Source organism: Rhinolophus sinicus, chromosome 8 (genome assembly GCF_057876585.1).
Source record: "Rhinolophus sinicus isolate RSI-liver-muscle chromosome 8, RSI-T2T, whole genome shotgun sequence".
In the NCBI taxonomy this organism is placed as follows: domain Eukaryota; kingdom Metazoa; phylum Chordata; class Mammalia; order Chiroptera; family Rhinolophidae; genus Rhinolophus; species Rhinolophus sinicus.
Genome location: NC_142508.1, coordinates 44968197 through 44993360, shown reverse-complemented (window position 1 = coordinate 44993360; position 25164 = coordinate 44968197). Strand labels below are relative to the sequence as shown.

General features: G+C 47.4%; 1 protein-coding gene across 1 annotated transcript; it reads left to right on the top strand.

The window, feature by feature from the left end:
- Window positions 1-101: 101 nt before the first annotated feature.
- Window positions 102-24140, top strand: SPINT2 (serine peptidase inhibitor, Kunitz type 2). Its single transcript, XM_019751486.3, has 7 exons — window positions 102-690; window positions 16330-16500; window positions 19702-19761; window positions 20987-21040; window positions 21585-21746; window positions 22084-22122; window positions 23479-24140. Exons 1-7 carry the CDS (start codon window positions 585-587, stop codon window positions 23643-23645), a joined length of 759 nt encoding a protein of 252 aa, XP_019607045.1. The 5' UTR covers window positions 102-584; the 3' UTR covers window positions 23646-24140.
- The last annotated feature ends 1024 nt before the right edge of the window (window positions 24141-25164 follow it).

The following is a 25164-nucleotide window of genomic DNA, read 5'->3' as shown; positions in this document are numbered from 1 at the left end:
CAGGAACTCCGGGCTCAGCAGGATAGCGCCTCCTCCTAGACAAGGTCCTACCCGGGGCGGAGCCAACGCAAGTCATAAGCCACGCCCCCTCCCCAGCGCCTCCGGCCGGCCCAGGTGCGCGGTGGGAGGAGGACGGCCGCACAGGTGCTCCCTGCGCCTGCGCTCTGCGCGCCCCGCCTCACCAGGTGCGCCCCGCCCCCTCCCTGGCTGGCCACCTTCGGTATCTCCTTCCAGGCGGCCGCCATTGGCTCCAGCACCCACCTAGGGTTTGGAGGTGTGCATAGCTTCTGAACGGTGGGAGAGTCGCTGAATGTCGCTGGCTAGGGACAAAGGGACGAGTGAGGAGCGTTCTCCCGCATTGTGGGCGTAGGAGGCAGAGTCTGCACACCGAAGGTCCTTGACAAAAGGGTTTCCCGGAGACTCTGACGTGAGTGAGCTCCAGGCGCAGCCCCTTCGCGAGCGTCCGCACCTGAACGCGAGGCGCTCCTGTGCGCGTGCGCGGCAAGGGGCTTCCGGCACCTAATCGCGAGACCCCAACGGCCGGCGGCTGGAGGCCTCGCCTGTGCGGCCGGGTGGAGCCAGTCATGGCGCAGCTGTGTGGGTTGAGGCGGTGCTGGGCGCTGCTCGCCCTGTTGGCATCGCTGCTACTCTTCCGGGCCGAGGCGGCCGACGGAGAACGCGACGTCCACGGTGAGGGCCCAGACGAGTCTCCTGGGAGGGGTGGATGGCCGAGATCCAAAAGCTGGGTGTTAGGGGCAGGATGTGGGGGGTAAATTGGCGTCCTAGGGGCCCTGGGCAAGGTCTAAGCGGGGAGAATTGGCGGGGGAGGAAATTGGGGGCGACTTAGTGTAGCTCAGGGGGTGTGGTGGAGCCATCCCTGGGAGACAGCCTTGATAAGTTTGGGAGTGAGGATGGGCGGAGGAGCGAAGGTTGGGAAAGTTTCTTGTGGGTGAGGGAGGAGACTAGTGCTATTGACCAGAGAGTAGCATCGCCCCTTCCTGTGGTTGGAAGGGGTGAGAGGCCGACCAGACCATCCTCTTCCTAGCTGCGGAAAGTTCCATGACCCAGGAAAGCCAGGCCTGAGAGGATGGGGGTTGGATTAGGTGACCTGGTGGCAGTTCGGGCTTCAGGGAAGAAGCCCCACCCCCACCTCGTTAGTTATTGGACACCAGCCTCCGGAGAAACCTATCTGGTCCAGTTGCAGTAGAGCGCTTCTGAGAAGGAAGGTGATGCTCTGTGATATCCACAGGAAGGAGAAAATAAGCAAAAGTGTTGGAGGGGAGAAATTTTGCCAGATGCAAGGGTTGCGGCTCCTTGGTATGAGAGTATAGGCTTTGAGAAGCTGGGCTTGGAGTCCCTGGATTGGTCCTTGGGAGGCTGGTGGAGGATAAGGCTGGATTTTAACCTCTACACTCCAAAGGCAGTTCAGCTTGAAAGGTCATTTTAAACAAGTGTTATAACCGTAACTGTTTCAGACAAGCACAAGCAGGCTTTGAAAATAATTCTTGAAAGAAGAATTCATTGATTCACCAACACTTACTGAGCCCCTGCTCCCCCCCTCCCCTGGACCATGCTGGCACAGGTGATAACAGTTGTGACTCACATAAGCCAGGTCCCTGCACTCACAGAGCTTAGATTCTGATGGGAGAGGCAGAGACAGTGAGTAAACAGTTAAATAAAGAGCACTCACCAGAATATTACATTACTAAGAAGTAAATGAACAGGCCACAGTACACAAACATGGTGATGGAAGATGATGGGGGCCACTTTTTTAATGTAATCAGCTAAAATTGTACTCTCTGATGAACAAACAACAGGTTCCAGATTATATTTTTTCCCCCTGAAAAATACACCATTCAGATTCCATGTATATTTTCTGAGGCAATTTGCTTCTCTTGCCTTGCTATCTCTGTGACTTGCCCTGTGACCCAGATATATAAATATCTTGTGTTCTTGTGCTCCCTCTCCTGGTCTTTTCCGTCCTTCGGCCAGACCACATTCCTAGAATTGTGACTCCCTTCCCCTCTAGGTGAGGGCCTGGCACTTGAACAAAGAAGCCAGCCAGCACTTTTGGTAAGATCCATAGGAGACCAGATTCAGATTTCGCTTCTTCCTTGTTTGCAGTCCAGCTTGACTAAGTGAAAAAGGGCCATACTGGTGTGGAAAAGAAACATGCCTGGCATCGTTTTTTGAGAAATGAAATGCTCTCCAAAGGAACACATAATAAAAAGCACTTGATAGAACATTTTTTAAGATATGCCTGATGGGGGCCACTTTAGCTTGGTAGTCAGGGGAGGTCTCTCTGAGGAGGGCAACATCTGAGCTCTAAGATGAAGAATGAGGAGGCGGCAGCCACACAAAGACCTCAGGGACGAGTGTCAATTTGGAGGTAATGGAGTACAAAGGCCTTGAGGCTGGAACATGGTTGGTGGTTTTCAAGGAAAAGACAGAAGAGCCAGCCATCGGGTCTGGAGCAGGAGGCTTGGGGGAGAAGGGGGAGGGGATTGGAGGAGGATGTGAAATGGGAGAAATAGGCCAGAGCCAGGTAGCTTTATAGACCAACATAGTGGGTGAAAAGAGAGAAAGTGGGAGGCGTATGCACCTAGTCATCCCCTGCAGTAACTTCTGAAGACTTCATTTCCCTATGCCCGAGGCAAAGAGGAAAAAATGAGTTAATGGGGACAGCAAAGCCAGTGGGGGGAGGCTCAGCTCCTGAGGACCGAGAATCAGGAACGAGGTGCGTATCCTTCCTGCAGTCTGAACCAGGATGTGTCAGCCCTTCTGAACTATTTTAGGTGAAATAATTATGTTAGGATATTCCAGTTACCTGGCCTGAGACTTGAGTTTGGGGCTGACATCTATTGCTTACTCTGAGCTCGAATGTGTTATTTAATCCTTGAGATAACGTGGTGCGGTGGTGAAGTTACAGGTCTTGTCTAAGGTCACACAATAGTAATTGACAAAGCCAGGTCTGGCTGCAGAGGCCTTCTCTGTTTGCAGTGGCCTCCTGGGCTGCTTCAGTTGGCTGGACCTACTGACCTTTCAGAAGTACTCCTGTCTGGCTGGGGCAACTAATGCCCTCGCTTATCTGAAGTTTGTTTGAAAGCTTTCAGCAGCTTAATTTGAGGCAGGAGGTAGTTTTGATTTTTTTGTTTTCCTCTCCTGATTTGATTTTCTCAGGAAACAGGGTGAGGTGTCTCTCCAGCCACATGCAGCTGCATAGGAGCTGCCAGATGAGTTGCGTGGAGGGGGACGTGCATGGTGAACGTGTGTAAGGGATGATTGTAATGGTTGGTCAAGGAATTTCATCTGTTTGAAAACACGTGGAGGCCGAGGGGTTGTGGAAACGTGGTAGGGCCAATGGATTGTTGGAGTTGAGTTTTTGGAGAGAAAGACCTAGAAAGATAGGATACAATGGGCAGTGAATGGGATGCATGCAACTGGTGTTCCAAAGAGGCTGCAGTTCTTAAGACAAGGTCTAGGCATGACCATGAGAGGGAGGGGTTGGGAGAAGACAGGATCACTGGAGGAGAGGAGGTCTAGGGACCAGGGGGCCAGGCCAGTTCAAGAAGCACTTACCTGGATAAGGAAATGACCATGAATGAGGATGGGAGCAGGAGGCACTCCAGTGAGCCTGGAGCTAAAATCACTGCGAATTAAGGTGTAGGTGGGTTTGATCTACTCTGATGAAAAGATTCAGAGCTGGTGTGTTGGGGAGAGGATAGAGGGAGAATGGTCTGGAAGTAGCACCAAGTAACAAGGAGACCTACCCACTTGAAAGGACACAAGAGAAGGCAAATCTCAAAGGAGAGCCGGTTAGATTAGAGATAAGAAAGTGACAGTTTTCAGAGGAGAGATTTTCTTAAGATAGGTCACAAGTACCTGAGGCCCCAGGAGTTGGGGGAAGGGAAATGAAACAGGACCTCTGAGGTTGAGGTGTAACTCAGGAGGCTGGGGCTGATGTGATAAGCAAGTGAGAGGAGTGTCATGTGGTCTTAAGACTGACAATGTTGGTGAGGTGCTGGGTGGTGGGGGGCAGACAGGCAGGGGTGTGGCTGTAGTGGGCACTTGGAGGCTTGGCAAAGAGTGTCCCTGCTCCAGACCTGCGAGCGGAGGTGGGGAAGCTGATCTTGCTCGAGGTGCTTCTGTCGTGCAGGGAGAGTGCCAGTCTGTCAGAGATATGGACCGTTCCCCAGAGGCTGCAGGCCAACTTTGTGTCTTGTACCGTTTTTAGAATTGCAAATTTTTTATGGAAAATTTTGGATTTGGGCTTTGCCTGAAAATATGAAGGTCTGGCAGCACCAGGCCTGTTCCCATCTAGCACCGCTGGGTTGGGGCCGATCACTCCTTTTGGATAGGACAAGCCTGCCCTCTGTGTCTGTAAGCATTTGGGTTGTGACCCCGCCTAAAGAATGTACTCCATTTAGTAAATGAAGGTGGATAAAACAACTCTTTATTAATTGTGCAGTGCAGTGAGTGTGTGTGCCCCCGAGGATAATTGTAAACGAGGTGGTCAAGCCACAGTGACAGGTAAGAGTGCAGCTGGTGTGATGAGCTGGGGGCTTCTTCACAGTAGCATCTTCTTGGATTGTCTGCCACGGAAGAGGCTGGTGTTCTCCTGGCAGGTAAGACCGTTTGGTTCCAGGAGAGTCTGAAATATTTATTGAACACATAGTCATTGAGCACCTACCAGACTTTAGTTTTAGGCCCTAGAAATAGAGCACTGAACAAAAGACACAGCCCCCGGTCGATGGCAGTTACCTTGTGAAGAGAGGAAGACAGCAGAGAAACGAACAATGAATATGTGTCTCGTGATGAGTACTGTGAAGAAAAATAAGATACCTAAGGTTTGGTGTGCTTAGTACTGAAAACATGGCCTTTGAGGCTCAGATGGTGACAGTCCCTAAAGAATATTGAGGGCCTTGCTTTTAAGTCCACTGAGGGAGAGTGGATCTTTCCCTGAAAAAAGAAAGTGGAAAAAGATACTTTCCACCAGAAACAGTCCTTTGCCCTGGTCAGCATTTGAGAACGGAGCCTGTGGAAGAGAAAGTCTGCTTTCACCCAACCTCTAGCTGTTTCTCATTTTACCTATCCCCAGAGTCATTTGCTGGCTCAGGTTTGTCTCTTGGTAGTTGGCCAGGCAGCTAAGCCTCTGTTTGTCATGTCCAGGGGAGACCAAATAAGGAATGGGGTAGCCTGGGATTCATGTGAGGGGGGAAGATCCCTGAAGGGATTTGCACCAAAATGACTTCATTAACCCCAGGAGGGCTTGGTGACTCACTGGCCACATGACTAATGTGGACTTCACAGATGAACCTGGAAGCAATAGTGTATGGATTCCTAGTTACAAATGTCATTTCGTGTGTTGTTTCTGACAAGATCTTTTTGAAAACTATTTGTGAAGTAGTGTGAGGCCTAGGAATTTTGGAGTTTAGTTACTTTGAAGTTGATTTGAAGTACATTTTTCATGATCGGAAAGCCATTTTAGAAATGAGGGCAAAAATTTAGCTGTGGTTTTGAGATGTTTGAGATGGATCTCAGCAACAGGGTGCTGAGTTTATGGCTTCAGGAGCCCCTTAATCTGAGTCCCTAAATTCATATGTGGTATTTTGTCCATGTGTGCCCCAGGGTCTGTCATTTAGAGTTTATGGCATATTCTTAGGATGGTGAAATGTATTAGATAATACAGTAGTTTGTGACCTTTCAAAGGACCACATATGTCTCTAGTATTATAACGTCCTGGGGTGATTTGGAAAAACATGTATAAAGTTTCCTTAGAGGGGGTGATAATAAAAAAAAAAAAAAAACAGGTTGAGAAACACTGCTCTAGGGAGAGGGTCCATTAGCTTTCATCAGTTTCTGGAAATGGTCCATGATTCAAAAAAAGTTAAGAACTGAATGTGAATTAACAGTGTCATGAAAGCCTTTGAAACTACTGTAGTTCCTTCCAAGTTATTTAGATGGGCTACAGTGATTCTAGTTATGGATTTAGGTAAGGGTAGAATTTATAGTCCTGTTTGAGTGGTGATTTGCATTGTGCTGATGGTTTATGAAATGTAAACTTTTTTTATCTAAATATTTTGTATCTAAAATGTCAAGATTTTATATCTAAAGCACCAAGACTTTATGAGCCTTACAATTTAAGTTGGGTTTGTCATTGTAAATGCTCTTTCCTCATAAATACCTAGAGGTTATTTTAAAGTTTCAGAATTACTTATCTGAATAATAACAACTTCCAGGCACCTGAACTTAGATGGGTAGTTCGTAGTTTTCCATACTGGAAACAGAAGCACTCGAGCGTGTACAACCTGTCCAGCTAACCAAAACAGGTGGATTTATAGATCACCATGAAATAACATAGTTGGCTGGTTATAAAATAAACGTCAGCTTTGGAATTCGTCGTGGTAGAATTTAAGCAGCCTGAACTCCCTGGTGTTCAATACCACTTCACTTACACAGTGAGCTTCACTCAGGCCTTGGAGAAAAGAGACTTGCAGTCTGAATGGGTAACCAAGGTGTCATTTTATTTTTTCCTCCAGTCCTGTCCCCCAGGCTTTCTGTTCCTGACCTCTCAATCTCATGATAATCTAGTGTTGCAGGACTTTGATCTCTGATAGTTTGCCATTGTTTTACTCTAAGTGAAGATAAGGAATTTTATCATTTCTGGCTGGTAAGAATAGTCACCAGCAGAAAAACCAGGGGAAGGAGTGGTGGTTGAGTTGGTTTGATCAGCTTTTTTTTTTTTTTCCTTTTTTTTTTTTTTTGATCAGCTCTTTGACACGAGGTTGTACTTTTGGTTTTCCATATCCCCTAAATCCTGTCAGTTGCCACATGCAGTTGGACTTTCTAGTGAAATGTGTCGTCCTTCTCTTTGTCTTCCTTCCCACTGTCTCTATATTAGTTTGGTCTTCATAAAAGTATTAAATCTGCTATTTATTCAAAGCTTTGTGCCAAGTGTTTTAAGTGCTTCTAACGGATCATAAACTATTATAATCTTCACAGTAGTCTTATGGTACTGGCCTATGTATCAGAGAAAACCCTCCCATTTGAGTTGTTTTTAAGAAATGCATCTGAGCAAGTGTGCGGAATTTAGCTCAGTGGGGCCTGTGGAGGCAAAGCCAAGTGGGGCTCCTCCTCACGCTTTGCTCCTCACCAGTGGAATTCAAGTTACAGTGAGTGAGCAAATGCCCTTACCCAGACAGGCCATTGTCAAGGTCAAGATAGCCTGACGATTAATGGTGCATTCCTCTACAGGAAACAACTCTGGAGGTCACAAAAGGACTTTGTGCTAACAAACCTGCCATAACTTTCCAAAACCCCTTTTTTACTAACGAGATCCAGAATGGGTTTAAATCACACACAGAGAGGCCTTCATGATAGCGTGGGCTGAGTTATATTTATGTCCTCGAGATTGTTCTCTTGCCAACATTCTTAGCCTTTTCCCCTAACCTCCAAAGATTTTAAGGAGAAAACTCTCCTGTTTACTACAGAATACTTTTGACACCAGATGTGTGCGTTTGTCCATATCAAGTAATTCAGCTGTGTGTCCTACAATTTGGAGGGGCAGGGCTGTCCTACAATTTAATTCTGACAGTGACTACCTGGAGTTAGCACAGACCCCCACAGGTTAAGGGCTCAGTCCCACAAGGCGGCCCCTCACCCCTAAATGCCACTCGAAAATCCCAGGTACTTCGACCAACCTGCTATAAATCGACTGTTCCTACCACCTTGTTCTTGGGTTCAGTAATTTGTTAGAGTGGCTCCCAGAATTCAGGGAAATGCATTTGCCAGTTTATCATAAAGCATACAGATGACTAGGCAGATGGAGACATAGGGTGAGGGCTGGAAGGTCCCCAGGTCCCCAGCACAGGAACTTCTATCCTAGAGTGTCTTGGATGAGCCACCCTCCTGGCATGTGGATGTGTTCAGCAACCCAGAACCCCTCCTGACCCCTTCAGTCAGGTGGGATAGATTATTAACTCAGTCTCCCCGTCCTCTCCCCTCCCTAGGGGATGGGAGGGTGGGGCTGAAAATTCCAGACCTTTAATCTTGCCTTGGTCTTTCTGACACCCAGCCCCATCCTGAAGTTCTCCAGGCCCCCCCCCCCCCCCCCAGCCACCAGTCATCTCATTGGAATCCGAAAGGACAATATTATTACTCCAGAGAGTCCCAGGGTTTTAGAAGATCTTGTATTAGGAACCTGGGTCAAAGACCAAATATTAGAACAAAAGATACTCTTAGCATTCAGGAAATTACAAGGGTTTGAGGAGCTGGGGGGTGGGGCGTGGGCAAAGACCAAATGTTTGTTTATTATATCATAGATATGCTATGATGTGTCCATAATCAGCTTTGCCTTATCTTCCTAACCCTCCCAAGATTCTTTGATTTAAATGCTCCAAGCTTGTAAAACCTGCATGATTTATTTTTAATTAGCCAGGCCTAAATCAATGAATATGGGACTTGGTGAATTAAGGAATATGGGGTTTATACATTTTCCAACTTAATTGAGAGGTTTATACTCATACATTTTTGCTGCATGTAATATTTATTGTTCCCATGTTATGAATGAGGAAATATGGGGAGGTTAGGAAAATGCCCCCAGGTAAGTGGCTGGTAAGAGGCAGCCAGGGGTTCCTGCACGTACAGCTCCTTTACTGGAACAAGTTCCTACAGGCTCTGTCTCAATCTGTCCTACACCCTTGTTCAAAATGGTTTTTCGTTATTGTGTCACTCCCTTATACTAGAGCCTTTGGGTCATTTCCTTTGTACCTTGAATGGCTTAGAAGCCCTTTGAATTTAGGATGTGATAGTAATATTTTACCTTGTGTGACTTTTCTTTTTTCTTTTTTTCCTATCCAAGGAAGTCTTGTGACTCCAATTGAATTGTTAAACCTGAAGGGTAAGGACCACATGCCCACAGCCATGTATACCATGTTTCCCCGAAAGTAAGACCTAGCCGGACAATCAGCTCTAATGCATCTTTTGGAGCAAAAATTAGTATAAGACCCAGTCTTATTTTACTATAAGACCGGGTTAATATAATATAATAATCAGGTCTTATATTAATTTTTACTCCAAAAGATGCATTAGAGCTGATTGTCCGGCTAGGTCTTATTTTCAGGGAAACACGGTACGATGGCTACTCAGCCCTGTTTACCTCAGAGGGTTCTGATTTATGTCACCATATGTCCCAGGGTGACTATTAAGAACACCCCCTTTCATTCTGAAAAGTATCTTGATCCAGAGGATAAATTATGTGGTCACCCTATTTACGTATAATAACTATTCACCAAACACGTGTGGCTTAGTACTGCTCAAAATACTAGGAAGTTTAGTACATTCAGTTTTATTTACCATGTAGTTTTTAAACTGAAAAATTTAACAAAAGGGACCGTAATCCACTCTCCAAATAAAGCTACTGCTGACCCTTAAAAAAATAAAAGTAATGTATCACAAGATTAGAATACCCGCACTGTTTAAAAGATACAGATGAAAAGGAAAACCTGTATGTAAAAGCCTCTCTCTCCCTTAGTCCCTTCCCCTCAAGGTAGATTCACACATGTGTCTAAATCAAAAGTTTAAGAAGGGACTTACATAGAAACCATTCTTAGGCTTTCCCCCCTTAGCCGTAGACTCTCTTCTGTCCAAGCACATACACGTTTGCCTGTTTCTCACAGCTCTGAGTGTTCCATCATGGGGATGTCTCCCAGTTACTAACCAGCGCAGACAAGATGCCTCGGTAGTGAATTTTCAGCTGTTAATAGGTCTGTGACTACCAAGCTCTTTGTGGATGTGGAATTTAATAGTCGCCCCTGTTCTTTAAAACTCTTGAATGACTCTCCCTTGCTTTGCTTTCTGATACTAAGGAGAGAACTGTACTTCTCTTATTTATTTGTGTGCAAAATACAATTTTCAAATGCCTAAAGATTATTATATCAAATAATTTCCCTTTGGCCATTATCCTTAGAATTTTAAGAGACTTCAGTGAAGAGAGTAGAACTGTTTTTAATGATGAAAGGGTGTGCTACAGCTTTCTTAGCAAAGGATAAATCTGAGGAATGCATGGTCAGTGTTGTGATAAGAAACGTGAGCCCTAGCAGTCTATGTGATAGCTTCTGACTACACATATAAGGCTGAGCTCTTTGACAGCAGGGATGGAAAATCTGAACAGGGTGTTTTCATAAACACGCTAAGGAAGGAATTGGCAAGCTCATTATGGTTTTTACATTTTTTTAATGGTTGAAAAGACTTTTTCAAGACCTAAAAATTATATGAGATAAAATTTTAGTGCCTATAAATAAAGTTTTATTGGAATGAGAGTCCTGGTCCTTCGTTTACGTGTTGTCCGAGGTTGCTTTTATGCTACAATGACAGAGTTGAGTATGTGACAGTGTGAGACTCTGTGACCCACAGCGCCTAAATAAAGGCAGTCCTTGCTTTGCAGGGTTTTTAGCATGCAATGATTTCACTTGCCACACTTTCATTAAATAATTTCAGTTCCCGAACAACAGGGCTCAAACTTCAGTTATCACAGTGTAGTAACTGTGAAAACTTGGGTACAAGTTTCAGCTGCCAGCTCTATAGTCACAGATCACTGTGTAAACGACATATGCGCAAGGTGATTGGTCGCTGTACATCTGTTAGTTCATACACAGCAAAGCATGGACTTGTGTTGCCTCCTTGTTTCCCAGTGATAAACCTTTGTGACAGTTTACAAAAATAGATAATCAATAGAGGGAATTGGCCAAAAACGACTCCAGTGCAGCAAAGAGAAAAAGTGATGGTGCCAGAAGTGACATTCCAGTGGGGCATAAATGGGGTGCTAGAAGGACTAGCTGATTGTGGGGATGTTGGCACCACCTCCATTGGAGAGTCGATGGATATCCAGCCACAGGAGCTCATTGAGCACTCACTGAATTGACAGAAATGAGGAAAGTGGTTGTGGCAAAAAGTTGATGTCCCAGAGGAAGCGACACTGGCAAACACCTCTACAAAAAGGAAAGTAACTTTAGAGCAATTTTATTACATTGAAAGAGTGAAAGATAAAATGTTGAAGTTGATCCAAACCTCGAAGGAAGTGTGACAGTTTGCTAAAGCAAATTGAAAAAAATGCTTGCACCATATGGTAAATTCTATGACCAAAGACTATTACAAACACTGTTCAAACTATTCTTAGTAATTTCTTTTTTTATAAAAAAATGCAAACACTTTAATTCTCAAGATTCTAATGTTTTAACATACAGTGTACTAAATAAATACTCGTTTTACCATTTTTCATTCTGTACATTTATAACCCACAGGTTTTAATGTTTTAACAAAAAAAATTTGATGGTTTTAACACTTACTTTTCCCCTTATTGCTTTGCATGATTCCACACTAGCATGGAAAGCAAGTGCTGTCTGTATTTGCTGTTTGACCCTTCATAAAAAAGTTTACTGACCTTTGCCCTAGAGAAAAATGAGGGAGGAGGAGGACCATTTCTTGAGAGGCTTCAGGCTTGTGAGATGATGGGGTTTCTTAGGCACTCAGTGCGGCAAGAAGGCAGTGTTCTTCAGTTTTGGGGCACCTGGGGGAGTAAAAAGTGTATCAAGAACTAAAATCCTGGGTAAGTTTTTTTGGTTTATTTTAAAAGTAAACTGATGCTGGGTACAAAAACGTGAATAAAAGAAAACACCAAGTTCAAGGTGGTGGCTAATTGAGGAGGAGCAGATGGAATTGAAGTGAGGGGTATACAAATTATTTCAGCTCTGTCGATGTTTTAGTCCTTTCAAATGTTAGAATTTGATAAAGCTGAGAAGTAGATACACCAGTGTTAACGGTATTTTCTATACTTTTTAGAATATTTGAAATACCTCATTAAAGTAAACTTACTTTTCAGAGTCCGCACAGCTGCAATTGTATTATTTTTGAAGAATGATTAGACACCATCTTCTTCAGCCCGTGAAGTTACATAGATTGGTAGGGCCTGGGAGCCTGACATTTCTGTGATGTCGTTATGTTAGGAGGTGACAGCAGGTGATTCCAGCCAACTGCACAGAGTGAACTGGTCTTGAGCCAGTGGCTAGGTGTCTCAGTTAAAAAGCTCTAGGACTTCAGAACCTGAGAAACCTGCTTTCCATGACAAAGACCAGCCTGTTTGGCAATTTTGTCATAGCTAATGTTCAGAATGCCTGCCAGGGTTTTGTAATGTAGGTTCATATTTCACGTAATGTGTGATTTTTAACCATTTCTGATGCTTTTCCAAGGGAAAACTCCATTTTTGCATATTCTGAAGGGAGTGTATCCAAATTTGGTTCCCTTTAGCTTTTCCTGCTCTGCATTTTAAAAACATAGAAAGTGTTTAATTTTGCACTAGCATTTGTGACATACAAGTAGGACGTGAGACGTTTTTCACAATTATTTCCCAACACTGTTCTAAGACCAATATATCATTTTGTCATCTCTTTATAATAATAGAGTTAGCCATTAAAGAAGAACTTCCTGAAATTTAATCCAACCATGTCCCCCTCGGGCTTGGCCAGTTTTTGGTGTGATGTCCCTGACCCTGTCATTGTGACTGAAAACAGGCCCCGTCGAGGGCCTGGCCTTGGGGAGCCCTCAGCTTGTGATAAAGCCCCTTAGGAATGTTGTGGTGTGTAGGCCACTTGAGTGTCGTGTTTTTCCCATTGCCTGTTGCTGTAGTGGATTTTTCGTCCATCTGAGGTGCTCTCTAATCAGACCAGTGTGAACAGTGCAGGCCCACCTCTGCTGCTGGCTGAGCTTCACCACCACGGCCAGGCCTGTCCTTTCTCAAGTGGAGGTGTGCTACATGATTCACAGTTTTAGGGCGGCCAGTAGAAATAGTACACGTAATGTGCCTGGCATAATGCTTGGGGAGGGCAAGAAAATGCAGTGTCAGGAAATAAGTAATGCTCTGCATTTTTATTTTAATCTGGATCTACCAAAGTATATAGGACTTTAATTTTTTTAAGTTATTTTAATGGAGATGGTAAGTCATGAAAGCCATCTTAAACACTGAAAATATTTCTGGCCAAGCTTTTTGGAGAACAATGAGAGAAGATGCACTGAGGTTATTTGGGGTGAAAGTCCAGACTATATGGCCCGTGTTTCCTAAAGGAACATGGTCTCCTTTGAAATAAGCAAACAAAACAAAAATTATTTTTCATGAGTTCACTTCTCTCAAGCCTCGAGTAAAAATTTATAAAGACTGAAAAGCAGTTTAGTTAGTGAAAGCATGTGGCAAAATGAGACTTTCCTTCATTCCAAACAGAGCTTCTGTACTCACAGAAAGGATGCCGGCTTGACACTAAGGGTTAAATTTCGTCTTCATTGAACCTAGCTTTGGCCAATTAATCTGCTACTTAGAACTGTTTTACTCTAATAAAATCTGAATTTAAGTAGAGGTTACCTTTTTTCTCTTTTTCTTATAGGAATTTTCAAATGTATACAACAGAGTAGCAAAAGCAGTTTTTTGAGCCCCCATGGACCATCAATCACTCAGCTTCAAAAATTGTCAATATTTTGTCTTTCCAGACATACTGTGCTTTTGTCCAGCTTTTCCCTTAATAAAGAAACATTTCTAAATTCCCCTGGGACAAAAGTGAAGTCTCCCCATCTCCTACCCCTCCCAAGGAATCTGAAAATAAGGCTGCTTTCTGCAACTTAAACTATGAAACCAGCGTGTGATAACGGCGAGCAGCTGCGAGCAGCTGTCTGAGACAAGAATGGTGGCCTCCCAGGCCCAAAAGATTTGTAAGGAAGGGACCAGCATATGTGCAACAAGAACATTCCAGTCAGGAAAGGAAGTGTCCCAGAGGCAGACCTGCTGGACAGGATGTTCACAGGGCTCCTGCAGTGACCTTTCCTTACTTGTGACTCAAAGCCACCTGCTATGTTCTAGCTTCCTTTCCGAGGTGGTGTGCTGGTGGATGTACACATCTGAGCCACGTGACAGTCCTTTTCTTAGTGTCCTGCCGTGTGCTTTGATAGCAGGCAGCCGCATCCCTGTCTCATCAGCCCCGGCCACCGAGAGTGTGTGTCTGCCTGCAAAGATGAGGGCCCCGTTCCAGGCAGTGCCCACTTCACCGAGGAAACCGCAACCCACCCCGGATAGGCTTTTTTTCCCTCTTTCCACACCCTCAGGCTTCCAGACCTGCACAGAGTGTGTATCTGGCACTCTTGCTTGTGAAAAGCCACCGAATTCCCACCCTTTACACTGTGGGCACGTTGTTGCATTCTCCGCTGTGATGTCTGGTGGTTCCTACCTTGAGCTTCATTCAGCCCTCTCAGATTTTTGTTTTAATTTAGATATAACTTACATACTATATGGTTCAGCCATTTAAAGTGTACAGTTCTGCCTTTGGGTCTTTGTTGAACAGGCTGTACCTGACATTGCTTAGAAAGCAAAGACACAAAGCCGTCGGTGCTCTCCAGGGCTGTCAGCCCCGCAAGGCCGTGGGCAGGCTGTGGCTGCCTCTGTAGCAGTTGATGATTCTTTCAGTCTGGGGTCATAGTGGACCTAGTGTGGGTCCTCTCTGTTTCGTCTTGATAGCAGTGCTGCCTCCAGCATTTGACCAGGCACGTGAGTCAGGCAGAATCATAACCAGAGAGCTCTCCTGCCTTGTTTGCTCTGGGCCGCGTCGATTGGGTACATTCTGTGACTTTGGCACATTATCAAAAGTACCTGCTCCAGGTGTACCCCCGCTGGTTCTGGTTGATGTATTATAGACAACAGGCAGTTTTTAAAAACTGCTTTATTAAGGTATCATTTACGCACCATAAAAATCACTTCGTTTTAAGGATACAGTCCAGTGGTTTTTGGTATACTTACAGAGTTAAACAACCAAACCCACATTCCAATTTTGGAACATTTCCATCATCCCCAAAAGATCTCTGCACCCATTTGCAATAGTGCCACCCACCCTACCCCCCAGCACCAGGAACCATTAATCCACTTCCTGTCTATTGATTTGCTTTTTCTGGACATGCTGTAGGATTCCATTCACATGAGGTGTCCAGGTAAGTTTCTGTTTAACAGAATTGCTTCCGAATATGTTTTGCCTGCTGTACCAGTTACCTGTGACTTCTTGGTGTGTGTGGGAGTTGCTTGGGGTACTGGTTTTGCACAGCACCATCCTTTTTTGTCCATAGATTGATGTTTTGTGGGCCATTTGGTTTCATGCCCATCACTGTGACATATTTGGGGAGGCAGGAGAAGCACAAATCCTCCCTCTGTGCTTCCGAGAGTCATCACCTAGTTGGTGGTGGAGTAAATCTAACAAACATGAAAACAACTAGAGAGGAATAAATGACAACATGGAACCAAGTGTTGGGCCCTAGGAAGCTTTGACTTGAGACAATCGAGCACCCTGTGCTAGGTGCCCTTCTGCCAGAAGGCAGAGACTGGGGGCCAGGGTGTTGGGAGAGGCGCTGTGGACCCATGATCACATGGGAGGAGGGACATCGTGGTACAGGGCAGATGTCCTCATTCCTCCAGGAGAAAGCTTTGTTTTGATGCCGCTGATACCTCCAGCACTTTCTTATCTCTCACTGTTTGTAAGAGAGAGAGTGAATTGCCAGGCCTTTTGCAGGCAGATGTATCTGGCTGGGATTTGATAACATTGTTTTGTTCCCATGTACTAGAGCAGGGGCCAGATTTGGGGGCACTTTGAAACCCAGGCCCACCTCGGTGTGCTCGGATGGGAGCCATTACAGCGCTGGGCAGAGGAGTGGCCTTTGGAGCTGGGGGTCGGCAGTCGGGGTAACTAGAATTAGGGAGCTTCTTTCTGAGGCCCTTGTGGTAACTGTCGTATGAAGTGGCCAACCCGCGCAGTGAGCGGATCGGGAAGGTTCAGAAAGGTCCTTGTGAGGGGCGCTAAGATGCCAGGCTGTGCTTCCTTCCGGGCCTCACCTCCCCAGTGCTGCCCTTGCAGCGCCCAGCTCCCTTGGGCCCAGTGTGACGGGATTCACATCCAGAGGACCTTCAAGTCTCATTCTCTTTTTGCTTTTGAAAGTCATATTTCTATACTGCATGTGTGTGTGTCTGTGATAATGGGAACTCGGACAAAATCAACATGGAACTGAAATGCAGTTCGGTTGGATGGGCTGGTATCTTTGTTGTTAGATGACGCGCTTCTTTCCTGCACCAGCAAGGAGGCCTGACGGCAACATTGGAGAAACAGCTCACAGAGGAGCTGTGCCGGGGCGGGGGCTCTGGCGCTCCTGGGGGCTCAGGAAAAGGGGGGGGGGGGTTCCTCCTGCAGGTCTGGGTGTGCTCTCTGTTGCCAGCATTGCCCTGGCAAGCTAACCCGTCTCTGCTTTGTGTTTTAGACTTCTGCCGGGTTCCGAAGGTAGTGGGAAGATGCCGGGCCTCCATGCCTAGGTGGTGGTACAATGTCACTGGCGGCTCCTGCCAGCAGTTTGTGTATGGAGGCTGTGGGGGAAACGACAATAATTACCTGACCAAGGAGGAGTGTTCTGAGAAGTGTGCTGGTGTGACAGGTAAGACAGTGGTGGCTGGGAAATACTACTTAGGGACAGTTTATTAATTGGGATGTGGATGCCTTTTGCTCTTCACTAGTTCTTCACGGCTGAACCTGGGGGATGTGTTAAAAAGCAGAAGAAACAGGCACACAAAGGTCACCCACACAGTAGTTTCACAGCGGTCCCCCCAGGCTGGAGCCAGGGCGGGGGGCATGACTGCGTCTTCTCCAGGACTTCCTTTCTCCCACTATTGAGTGCAAGTCCTATACCACACCCGGCATAAGAGGAAGTGGTTTCCCCTTGAGCAGAGTCCTCCAGTTCCACTCAGACAGGCTGTCCTCCTCGCGCCCCGGCTGTTTGGGTTATTTTTACCTCTGGGACAAATGACTTGAGGAGCTCACCCAGCCAGCCAAGTTCTGAGTCAAGTTAAAACTAGACCATACTTCCTAGAATCCATCTGTCTCCCAGCCCTCACCTGCGAAGGGCTCTGTGGAATCAAGATAATGTTGACCCTGAGAGCCTCAGAGTTTACATGAAAACCCCGTAAAGCCACATGACAACCTGTACTGGCTCTGAATGAGCCACGTGTAACTCCTTGAGAGCTGATAGTAATGAGACATTGGCCCCCTGGGGCCTGATCCCTCCCAAGTTTCCAGAGACCCAAGGATTTGACCAGCCAAACTGTCCAACATTTTCACTGGGAATCTCCTTAACGTTGTTACCTGACTTCTTCCTTTCTTTCTTCTTTCCTTCCTTCCTTCCTTCCTTTCAACATCTTATTTATTTGTGTTTTTCCAGGACCCATCAGCTCCAAGTCAAGTAGTTGTTTCAATCTAGTTGTGGAGGGCACAGCTTACACTGGCCCATGGGGGGATCGAAGCAGCAACATTTTTGTTAAGAGCACTGCGCTCTAACCAACTGAGCTAACCGGCCACCCCATCACACCCTTTCTTGACGGCATCGATGTTAGGACTCTGGATTCCGATTGTGTGTCAGGATGCCCTGGTGTCCTCACTGGGCCCTGCACACTGCCACCCTGTGAGCCCTACCCCTGCATCATTGGCAGGTTTTTATGTCTCCTCGCTCACTGGCTGTAAGCTCTCGCGGCTTTGAGCTCTGCATTCAGAAATCAGATAAAGCTTATTAAAGTTATATGTAAAGAGGGAGGAAGAACAATGGCCTTAGCTGTGACTTGAGGTTTGAAGCAGTGCCTGAGCGCCGTGAGGAATGTTTTTTTGTTTGTTTGTTTGTTTTTATTTTATTGGGGTGACAATTAGTAAAATTACATAGATTTCAGGTGTACAATTCTGTATTACATCATCTATAAATCCCATTGTGTGTTCACCACCCAGAGTCAGTTCTCCTTCCATCTCCATATATTTGATCCCCCTTACCCTCATCTCCCACCCCCCACCCCCCTTACCCTCTGGTAACCACTAAACTATTGTCTGTGTCTATGAATTTTTGCTTTTCATTTGTTTGTCTTGTTCTTTTGTTGTTTTTGGTTTATATACCACATATCAGTGAAATCATATGGTTCTCTGCTTTTTCTGAAATATTTCGCTGAGCATTATGAGGAATGTTTTATTGATCTTTGTGTGCGCGGTGCCCAGCAGTCACTCAGCAAGTGTTTGGAGAGCTGAGGTGGCGGGGTGTTGTTTTTGGATCATGCAGGTGAGCCCCTCACCTTTCTGGGCGCAACTGGCAACCTTACCAGTGACTGAGAAAAATAGTATTTATCGTATTTGTCCATTGTCAGCATGACCCAATTTTGGGGGTGGGAATTAAGGGGAAATATTTTTGCAAACTTTTCTGTCCTTTCCTAACCAAGAGTTGACTATAGGAAATGTACCTGCCTGTTCTGGTTACTCCTTATTTTCTCAGGAAGAGAGTTGGTTTTGGGAACACAAGCAGTAGACACTAGGCGTTAGGACAGATGTGGCTACAGGGGGCCAGGGGTGGTTCTGTTTTGCTGGGAGACGGCAGACCGCTGTCTCCTAAAGGTGGTTCAGAGTCTGGCTCCAGTCTTGAGGGCACAGAAAGCTCTTTCTTGGCACCCGAGTGTGGCTCCACTGCCCGTCTCTTGGGGTATCGCTCATGAGTCTGTGAGGAGAGTTAGAACAGCCAGAGCAGCTAGTCAGTGGAGCGTTTTGCCAGCATATTCTCCCCTAGGCAGGCAAGCTCTGGGAAGCCACATGATAATGAGACTGCTAGTTTATTAATTTATCATGAGAACCAGAACCACCCAGGTGACCAAACACTCGGGTCCCTGTGCCTGCACCTTTAGTCCACGTAGGCAGACCTCTTGGCCAAATTCCCAGAAGATGGCTTGAAGAGGAGAGAGGCAGAACAAGGGGAGCTGGTTTGCGACCTGAATGTTGAATGGCATGAGGTCAGTCCAGCCCCACACCTCTCCAGAAGGTCCACCGGGACCAGTAGGGAGGCAGGGAGCCAGGGTCCTTCCCTCCTGGACCCTGCCAGCGCTCCCGTTTTTGTGCTACCTGAAGCAACTAGCCTTTCCACCTTAACTGTGTGTGAGAGAGAGGGGTAGAGAGATATAAAATATATATATATATAACATAAAATTTAGGGCAGATGGATGGCTCAGTTAGTTAGAGCGCAAACTCTGAACAACAGGGTTGTCGGTTCCATTCCCACATGGGATGGTGGGCTGCGCCCCCTGCAACTAAAGATTGAAAACAGCGACTGGACTTGGAGCTGAGCTGCGCCCTCCACAACTAGATTGAAGGACAGTGACTTGACTTGTAGTTGATGAGCGCTGGAAAAAACACACGGTTCCCCAACATCACCCCCCCAAAATATTTTTTCAATTTATCATTTTAGGTATAAGTGTACTACTGTGTACCCCCTTAACTTTTTAATTCATTAGATGGGTTAATACAGTTAAATAGGTTTTTTGGCCCTGGAAGCCATATGTCTTTTTACATTTATTTCGCATATCTTTGTTCTGATTCCCAGCAAGTTGATCTTAAAGTTTAACCCACAAGGAGAATCTTGGTTCCTTATTTCCAAGTTCTGGCAGGCTTGTGGTCCAGCATGTGCATTGAAGGGCCCACAGTAAGGAGAAATGGGAGTCGCAGTGCCGTGAGAGGCACACATTGCTACAACTGCTCAGGGACTCAGCTTGTTCTGTTTCAGTGGGCAGTCTTGGGGGGAGGGGCACTTTCTCACTGTGTTGTCTTATTTGTCCTCTTGTAGAGAACACCATTGATGTTCTTGGCACCAGCAGGAATGGAGCTGATTCCTCTGTCCCAAGCGGTAGGTTCTCAAAAAGACCCGGGGTGGAATAAGGGCCATCCAGATGGGTAACTGAAAAGACATTTGTAATCTGGGGCTTGTACAGGGGCTTTCAGCTCCTGGTTCTGTTTACTCAGCATTGGCAAATGGGCTCTGCCCGGGCTGCCAGCTTCTGGTTCCTTGCCGGCATCCTTACACAGACCAGAGGGCCGGGGGATTCTGCAGTATTTCCGGGCTGCCTCAGCTTCCTCGGGGGGGCAGGGGACTGCTGTCCATGTGGCTCGGGCCCACCCTTCTCTCTGGCCTGGCCTCTGCTGTCTCACTGCCCAGCCCACGTCTCCTTGCCTGCTCTGTCTCTTCTGCTTCCTGTGGTCCTTGCCACCTCCCTCCCTGTGCTAAGAATCCTGTCCTCTGCCGCCTTGCCTCCATTCTACTGCAGTCCTTGATCTCAAGCTCTGTGTTAGCTTGCTTTGTAGTGCTGACAGCAGCTGTCGCATTCCTCCTTTATGCTTAAAGGACTCTGCATCGGGAGCCTGGGGTGAGTGGTAAAGATGCACCAGCAAGTCCAGCCCGGCTTTCCCAAAGGCCAGTCCCCAGGCGATGTGTTCTGTTGGGCAAGACCTGCCAGGGAGGGAGGGAATCTGCTCCTAGCCCATTCGAGGACAGCCCCGTAGGCCAGCACTGACTGACGCCAGTGCTCAAGTGAGCGAGTGTTTATTCTGTGTTCAGCTGAATTGCAGAATGTCGAAAATTAGTCTAGAGTCACTTTCCCATTTTGCTAGGCCAGGAATCCTATGACCGTCCTGGCCATTGCTTTGCCTGGGTTCCCTGTGTATTCCCAAGCTGGCCTCTCCAAAGTCATCTAGAACCTGGGGCGCCAGCATGATGACTTTGGTTTCCATCCTGTTTCAGAAGGAAATTTCCCCAGGAGAGTAAGGGGCCTCCTTGCTGTGGCAGAGAGTGAGCAAGACCAGCTTCCTCATTACCCCAGAAATTGTGGCTGGGATTAGTTTCCATAGCAACCCCTGGGGTGGCAGGCAGGCCCCATCCAGCATTCATTCTGGGTCTGGAGGTTATTAGGACTGCGAGGTTATGGAGCAAAGCGGCCCATGGAGGGGGTTCCACACCCTTCCCTCTAGATGCTAAAGAGTTCACATTCCCTCAGGGGCCCTGTTAGACTCAGCCCCAGCCAGCCCTATGTCCTGTATCCATCGCAGCCTCCCTGACATGGATGTTTGTGTTTTAGTTCCCAGAAGGCAGGATTTTGACGACTCTTCCAGTGATATTTTCAACTATGAAGGTATGACTTTTTCTTCAATTCATTTTTTGTTTTAGATGGTCAAAGGTAGAACTATGTGTGTGTGTGTATATATATATATATGCAAAACGTGTTTTCTTACTAGTTGGGAATTGAGACACACCTGAAGGTTTCCACTGAGGAAATTGTGGGGTGTGGCTTACTGGCCTTTCCCAGGTGCTAGACAGCACAAGGAGGCGCCAGGGCAGCAGGACACATGCAGCTTGCCTCCGAGTCCCTGAGTATGAAATGAGGCGCCTAGGACAGGTCTCGTAGAGATCGAGTTAATACATGGAACGTGCCTAGAACAGCACGTGGCATAGAGGAATCTCCATAACAGCATAGTCTGGCTGTAAAGAGAAAGATTGAAAATGTGGAGGAGGGTGGTACATGGGCCAGACTGGCCACATCTGTTGTTACGAGTTTCGTTAGCAGAGGGGCGTTTCTCCCTTGGCCAGCAGCTGTGTGACTGCTCGGGAACCTTGTAGCTCCAACTCACTTCCCCGGGCCCTGCTCATTTGTGCTCCTTGGGCTCTCCCGCTCCCAGAATACTGCACTGCCAAGGCGGTCACTGGGCCTTGCCGCGCGTCCTTCCCTCGCTGGCACTTTGATGCCGAGAAGAACTCCTGTGATAACTTCATCTATGGAGGGTGTTGGGGCAATAAAAACAACTACCTCTCCAAGGAGGAGTGCATGAGCCGCTGCTTTGGTGAGTCTTCTGAGCCCTGGGTCCAAGAAACAACGGTGCCCGGATGGCCCCTCCCCGAATCCATGCCCCATCCCCAATACCGAGGCCTTGGAAATGCTGTCACTTGGATTCCACCCTTCTCTGGCTCCCTAGTGGGGAACAGGTGGGCCTTGACCCTGGCTGTTGGGCAGACGTGTCCTAAGTCCCCACCAGGGTGACGAGGCCTCAGAACACCTGGAAGAAAAAGTACCTCAGAAAGAGCCCCCTGTGAAGGCCCCGGGCTGATGGGGATTCTCAGATGGTGACACCCCTGGGGGACAACTGTGAGCTGACCTCACGGCCATGTGTTCTCTTCCAGGAAAGCAGTTGTATCCTGTCCTGCCCCGCAGCACGCACGGTAAGTGGCCTCTTGCCCTCCCCACCTGCCGCCTTGACTGAGCTCTGCCGTGTCTTGGCAGGCTCCTGTTGTCTCACACACACCATCCTTCACCAGAAACAGCTTTTTGGTAGAAAGTCATGTTTCTTCGTGAGAACGGCCAGGCGGCTTGGAACATGTAGTAGATGTTTGTCCCACCGTGCAGTGTACATAGGGGGTCTGGGAGGGAGGCAGTGTCCGCCTGGCAGCCGGGGGTCACTGTGGGGTGAGTCCTGCTGTTGGGCATGCGGGGATGTGCCACACAGAGGCCTGAGTCTGACTCCGGGTTTGGGGGAACTTTGCTCCATGGGTGTACAGAGTTGGTCATGCGTGACTGGAAGGAAGTTCTAGGGCCCTTGCCATGTGCGGCCTGAGCAAAGCACAGCCAGTGCTATTGTCTCCAAGCAGTGGATCTGATGAGGAGGCTGGACCTCCTGTCGCTTTTGTTTCTGAGCCTGAGTCACAGAGGATAGTGTTTGCACAAAGGACCTGCCACACTGGTTTGGCCTCTTTCCACCTGTTTTCCCTGTTAAGGAGTCCAGACCTGGCCTGCCTGCTCTATTTTAGAAGAGGAGTGAAGCTGGAACTGGTTTGCCGGGCCCAGGCTGAAAGCAGCCGAGGTCTGGAGTGTTGGTGGGGTAGAAGATGGAGAGGCACTCGGGGGCAGAGGAGCCAGGTAGCTGCCACAGGAGCCACCTGGAACTTCTTAGGCGGAGCCCACCTGAAAGAAAAAAGCATCTTAACTGACCAGTGGGGCGACCACTGTTAAATTTATCAGGGCCATTATGAGCACAAGGGTCCCCTCGAGGCCAGCACTGCTCTGAATACACCCTCGCCATCACCCTTACCTCACTCCACAGGCAGCCACGCCACCTCCTGCAGGGCCACGTCTTTTTCTGTGGCTAGGGGTGGGGTGTGTGAACGCAAAACCTGGGTGGAGTTTGGTTTACACGCACACCAGAGGTGTGTGCTTATTACATCCCAGCATGCGTCTTCTGGCTTGGGATTCCTATACAGGCTGCCCGAGACGGGGAGGGAACTACAGAGTTGAGTAGGGATGGAACACACACACACATGAAAACAAGGAACACAGGTGGTCACTGTTTGTGTACACATAGCACGGCACCTCCGTTTTTCAGGAACTGGCTTCTCAGGACTGTAGGGACTCTCCTGGACGACTTCATGGTGGGCGGTGTCTGTTCTCCAGACCCTCACCAGTTGGGTGGCGGGATGTCGGGCACAAGGGCTGCTGGTCCTCGCCCTGAACCCTGTGGGGGGACCCACTCTGCTGTGGCCATTCTCATCCCCCCATTGCTGAGGCTGCTCTCTCGTCCCCAGTGGTGGTCCTGGCCGGGCTGTTCGTGATGGTCCTGATCCTCTTGCTGGGAGCCTCCGTGGTCTGCCTGACCCGGGTGGCTCGGAGAAACCAGGAGCGCGCCCTCCGCACCGTCTGGAGCTCTGCGGACGACAAGGAGCACCTGGTGAAGAACACGTACCTGCTGTGAACGCCCTGTCGCCAAGACACTGCCCCCCTTCAGGAGTCAGGACCCCCTGTTGATGAAGAGAAGCTGAGTGGGGGGAGACAAGTGTAGAATGCATGTGTGCTTTTTAAAATAGAGTGATTGGTTTGTATTTGTGTGATCATTAGGGCTCTGGGTCTGTTATTCCAGAAGTTAAGAGGGCTGTTTCCTGGTCCTCTTGTGGAGGTTTGCTTTGAGAATCCTCAGAGAAGGGCTCACGTTCACGTGCAGGTGGCCTGGCCCCAGACTGGAGTTGGTTCCTCTTTGATTTCTATCTTTGCTCCAGGTGTAGTTTTCTTTGCCTGTGTTGAATTGTTTCACATCACAAAAGTGATGTTTTAATAGTTTCCTTTGTTTGTTTGATTTGTGGGGTGTTTTTTTTAAAGTAAGCAAAAACAAAAATTTTTTTTATTAGGATTCTGAAAGAAAGAAAGTAAAATGTACAAGTTTAATAAAAAGAGCCTTCCCTTTTAAAATAAATTTCAGCACGTGCTTTCTTTCTTTATGGGACTGCTAATTTAAATTCTACCAAAATTATCATTGGACACTACATTCTAGAAATGAACTCCTTTAAAAAGAGCGTCTTTCAGATTTTTCTGAATGATCTTACATCTGACATCACACTGAGTGCCCACATAGTTTCACCAGACAACTTTAGCCTTACCACCTGTGCTGGTATTTTCTATTTCCCTTTTAAAAAATTCTGGCCAAACCCTACTAGGTTGATTGATTGATTGATTTTTTTTAGTGACCCACTGTGGACTGTAACCCACACCTTGCCATAGTGCTTTGAGAGCAGAGGAGGGTTAGAGTAAGGATGCATCCTGTCTAGGGGAAGACCAAGAGCTTCCCCCGATTGGGGTGGTTCTGACCAAAATCACTTGGGCATCAGGATTTTCACCTTTTTCTGCAGTTCTGCAGTCTTCCTTGGGTCTCCCACGTGCCCCTGTATTAAAACGGAGTCAGGGCACCACCCTGCTGAGTTTGGCCTCCATACTCAGTCCCAATTCTGCTGCCTACCTGTGGGCGTTACCTTCCTGTCTTGACTGGAACTTCTTCCCCTCCCCTCTAGCTTCCAAACATGTCCTAAACAACATTTGAGCAACCCACAGTGTTAATGTAAAATGTTCCAGGGCCCACAGACCAAAGAAAAGGGCTGAAAGCTTCATCATGATTACATCAAGGGTTCATGAAGGGAACCTGAGGCCTGTCCTGGGTGGTCTAAGCACTAGGACATCTTCCCTGCCGCGGGGGTGACAGGCGCTAAAGAATTACAGAACAGGGCAAGATGGGTAGCGGGTACTGGGACGTGACTTGTCTCAGGTAAAGGAGAATGCCTTATGTTTGCCTGGCAGGAAGCAGCACTCGGTGGGAATATAGGGGAGGAAAGGTGTCAACCACCTCTGCGGGGATTTACCGGAAGCAGTCTGTTCTAGCTCCAGGGTCCTGTATTGGTCACGTCATCAAACAGTCTCTCCAAATGCCTTGGTGACTCAGGAGGCTG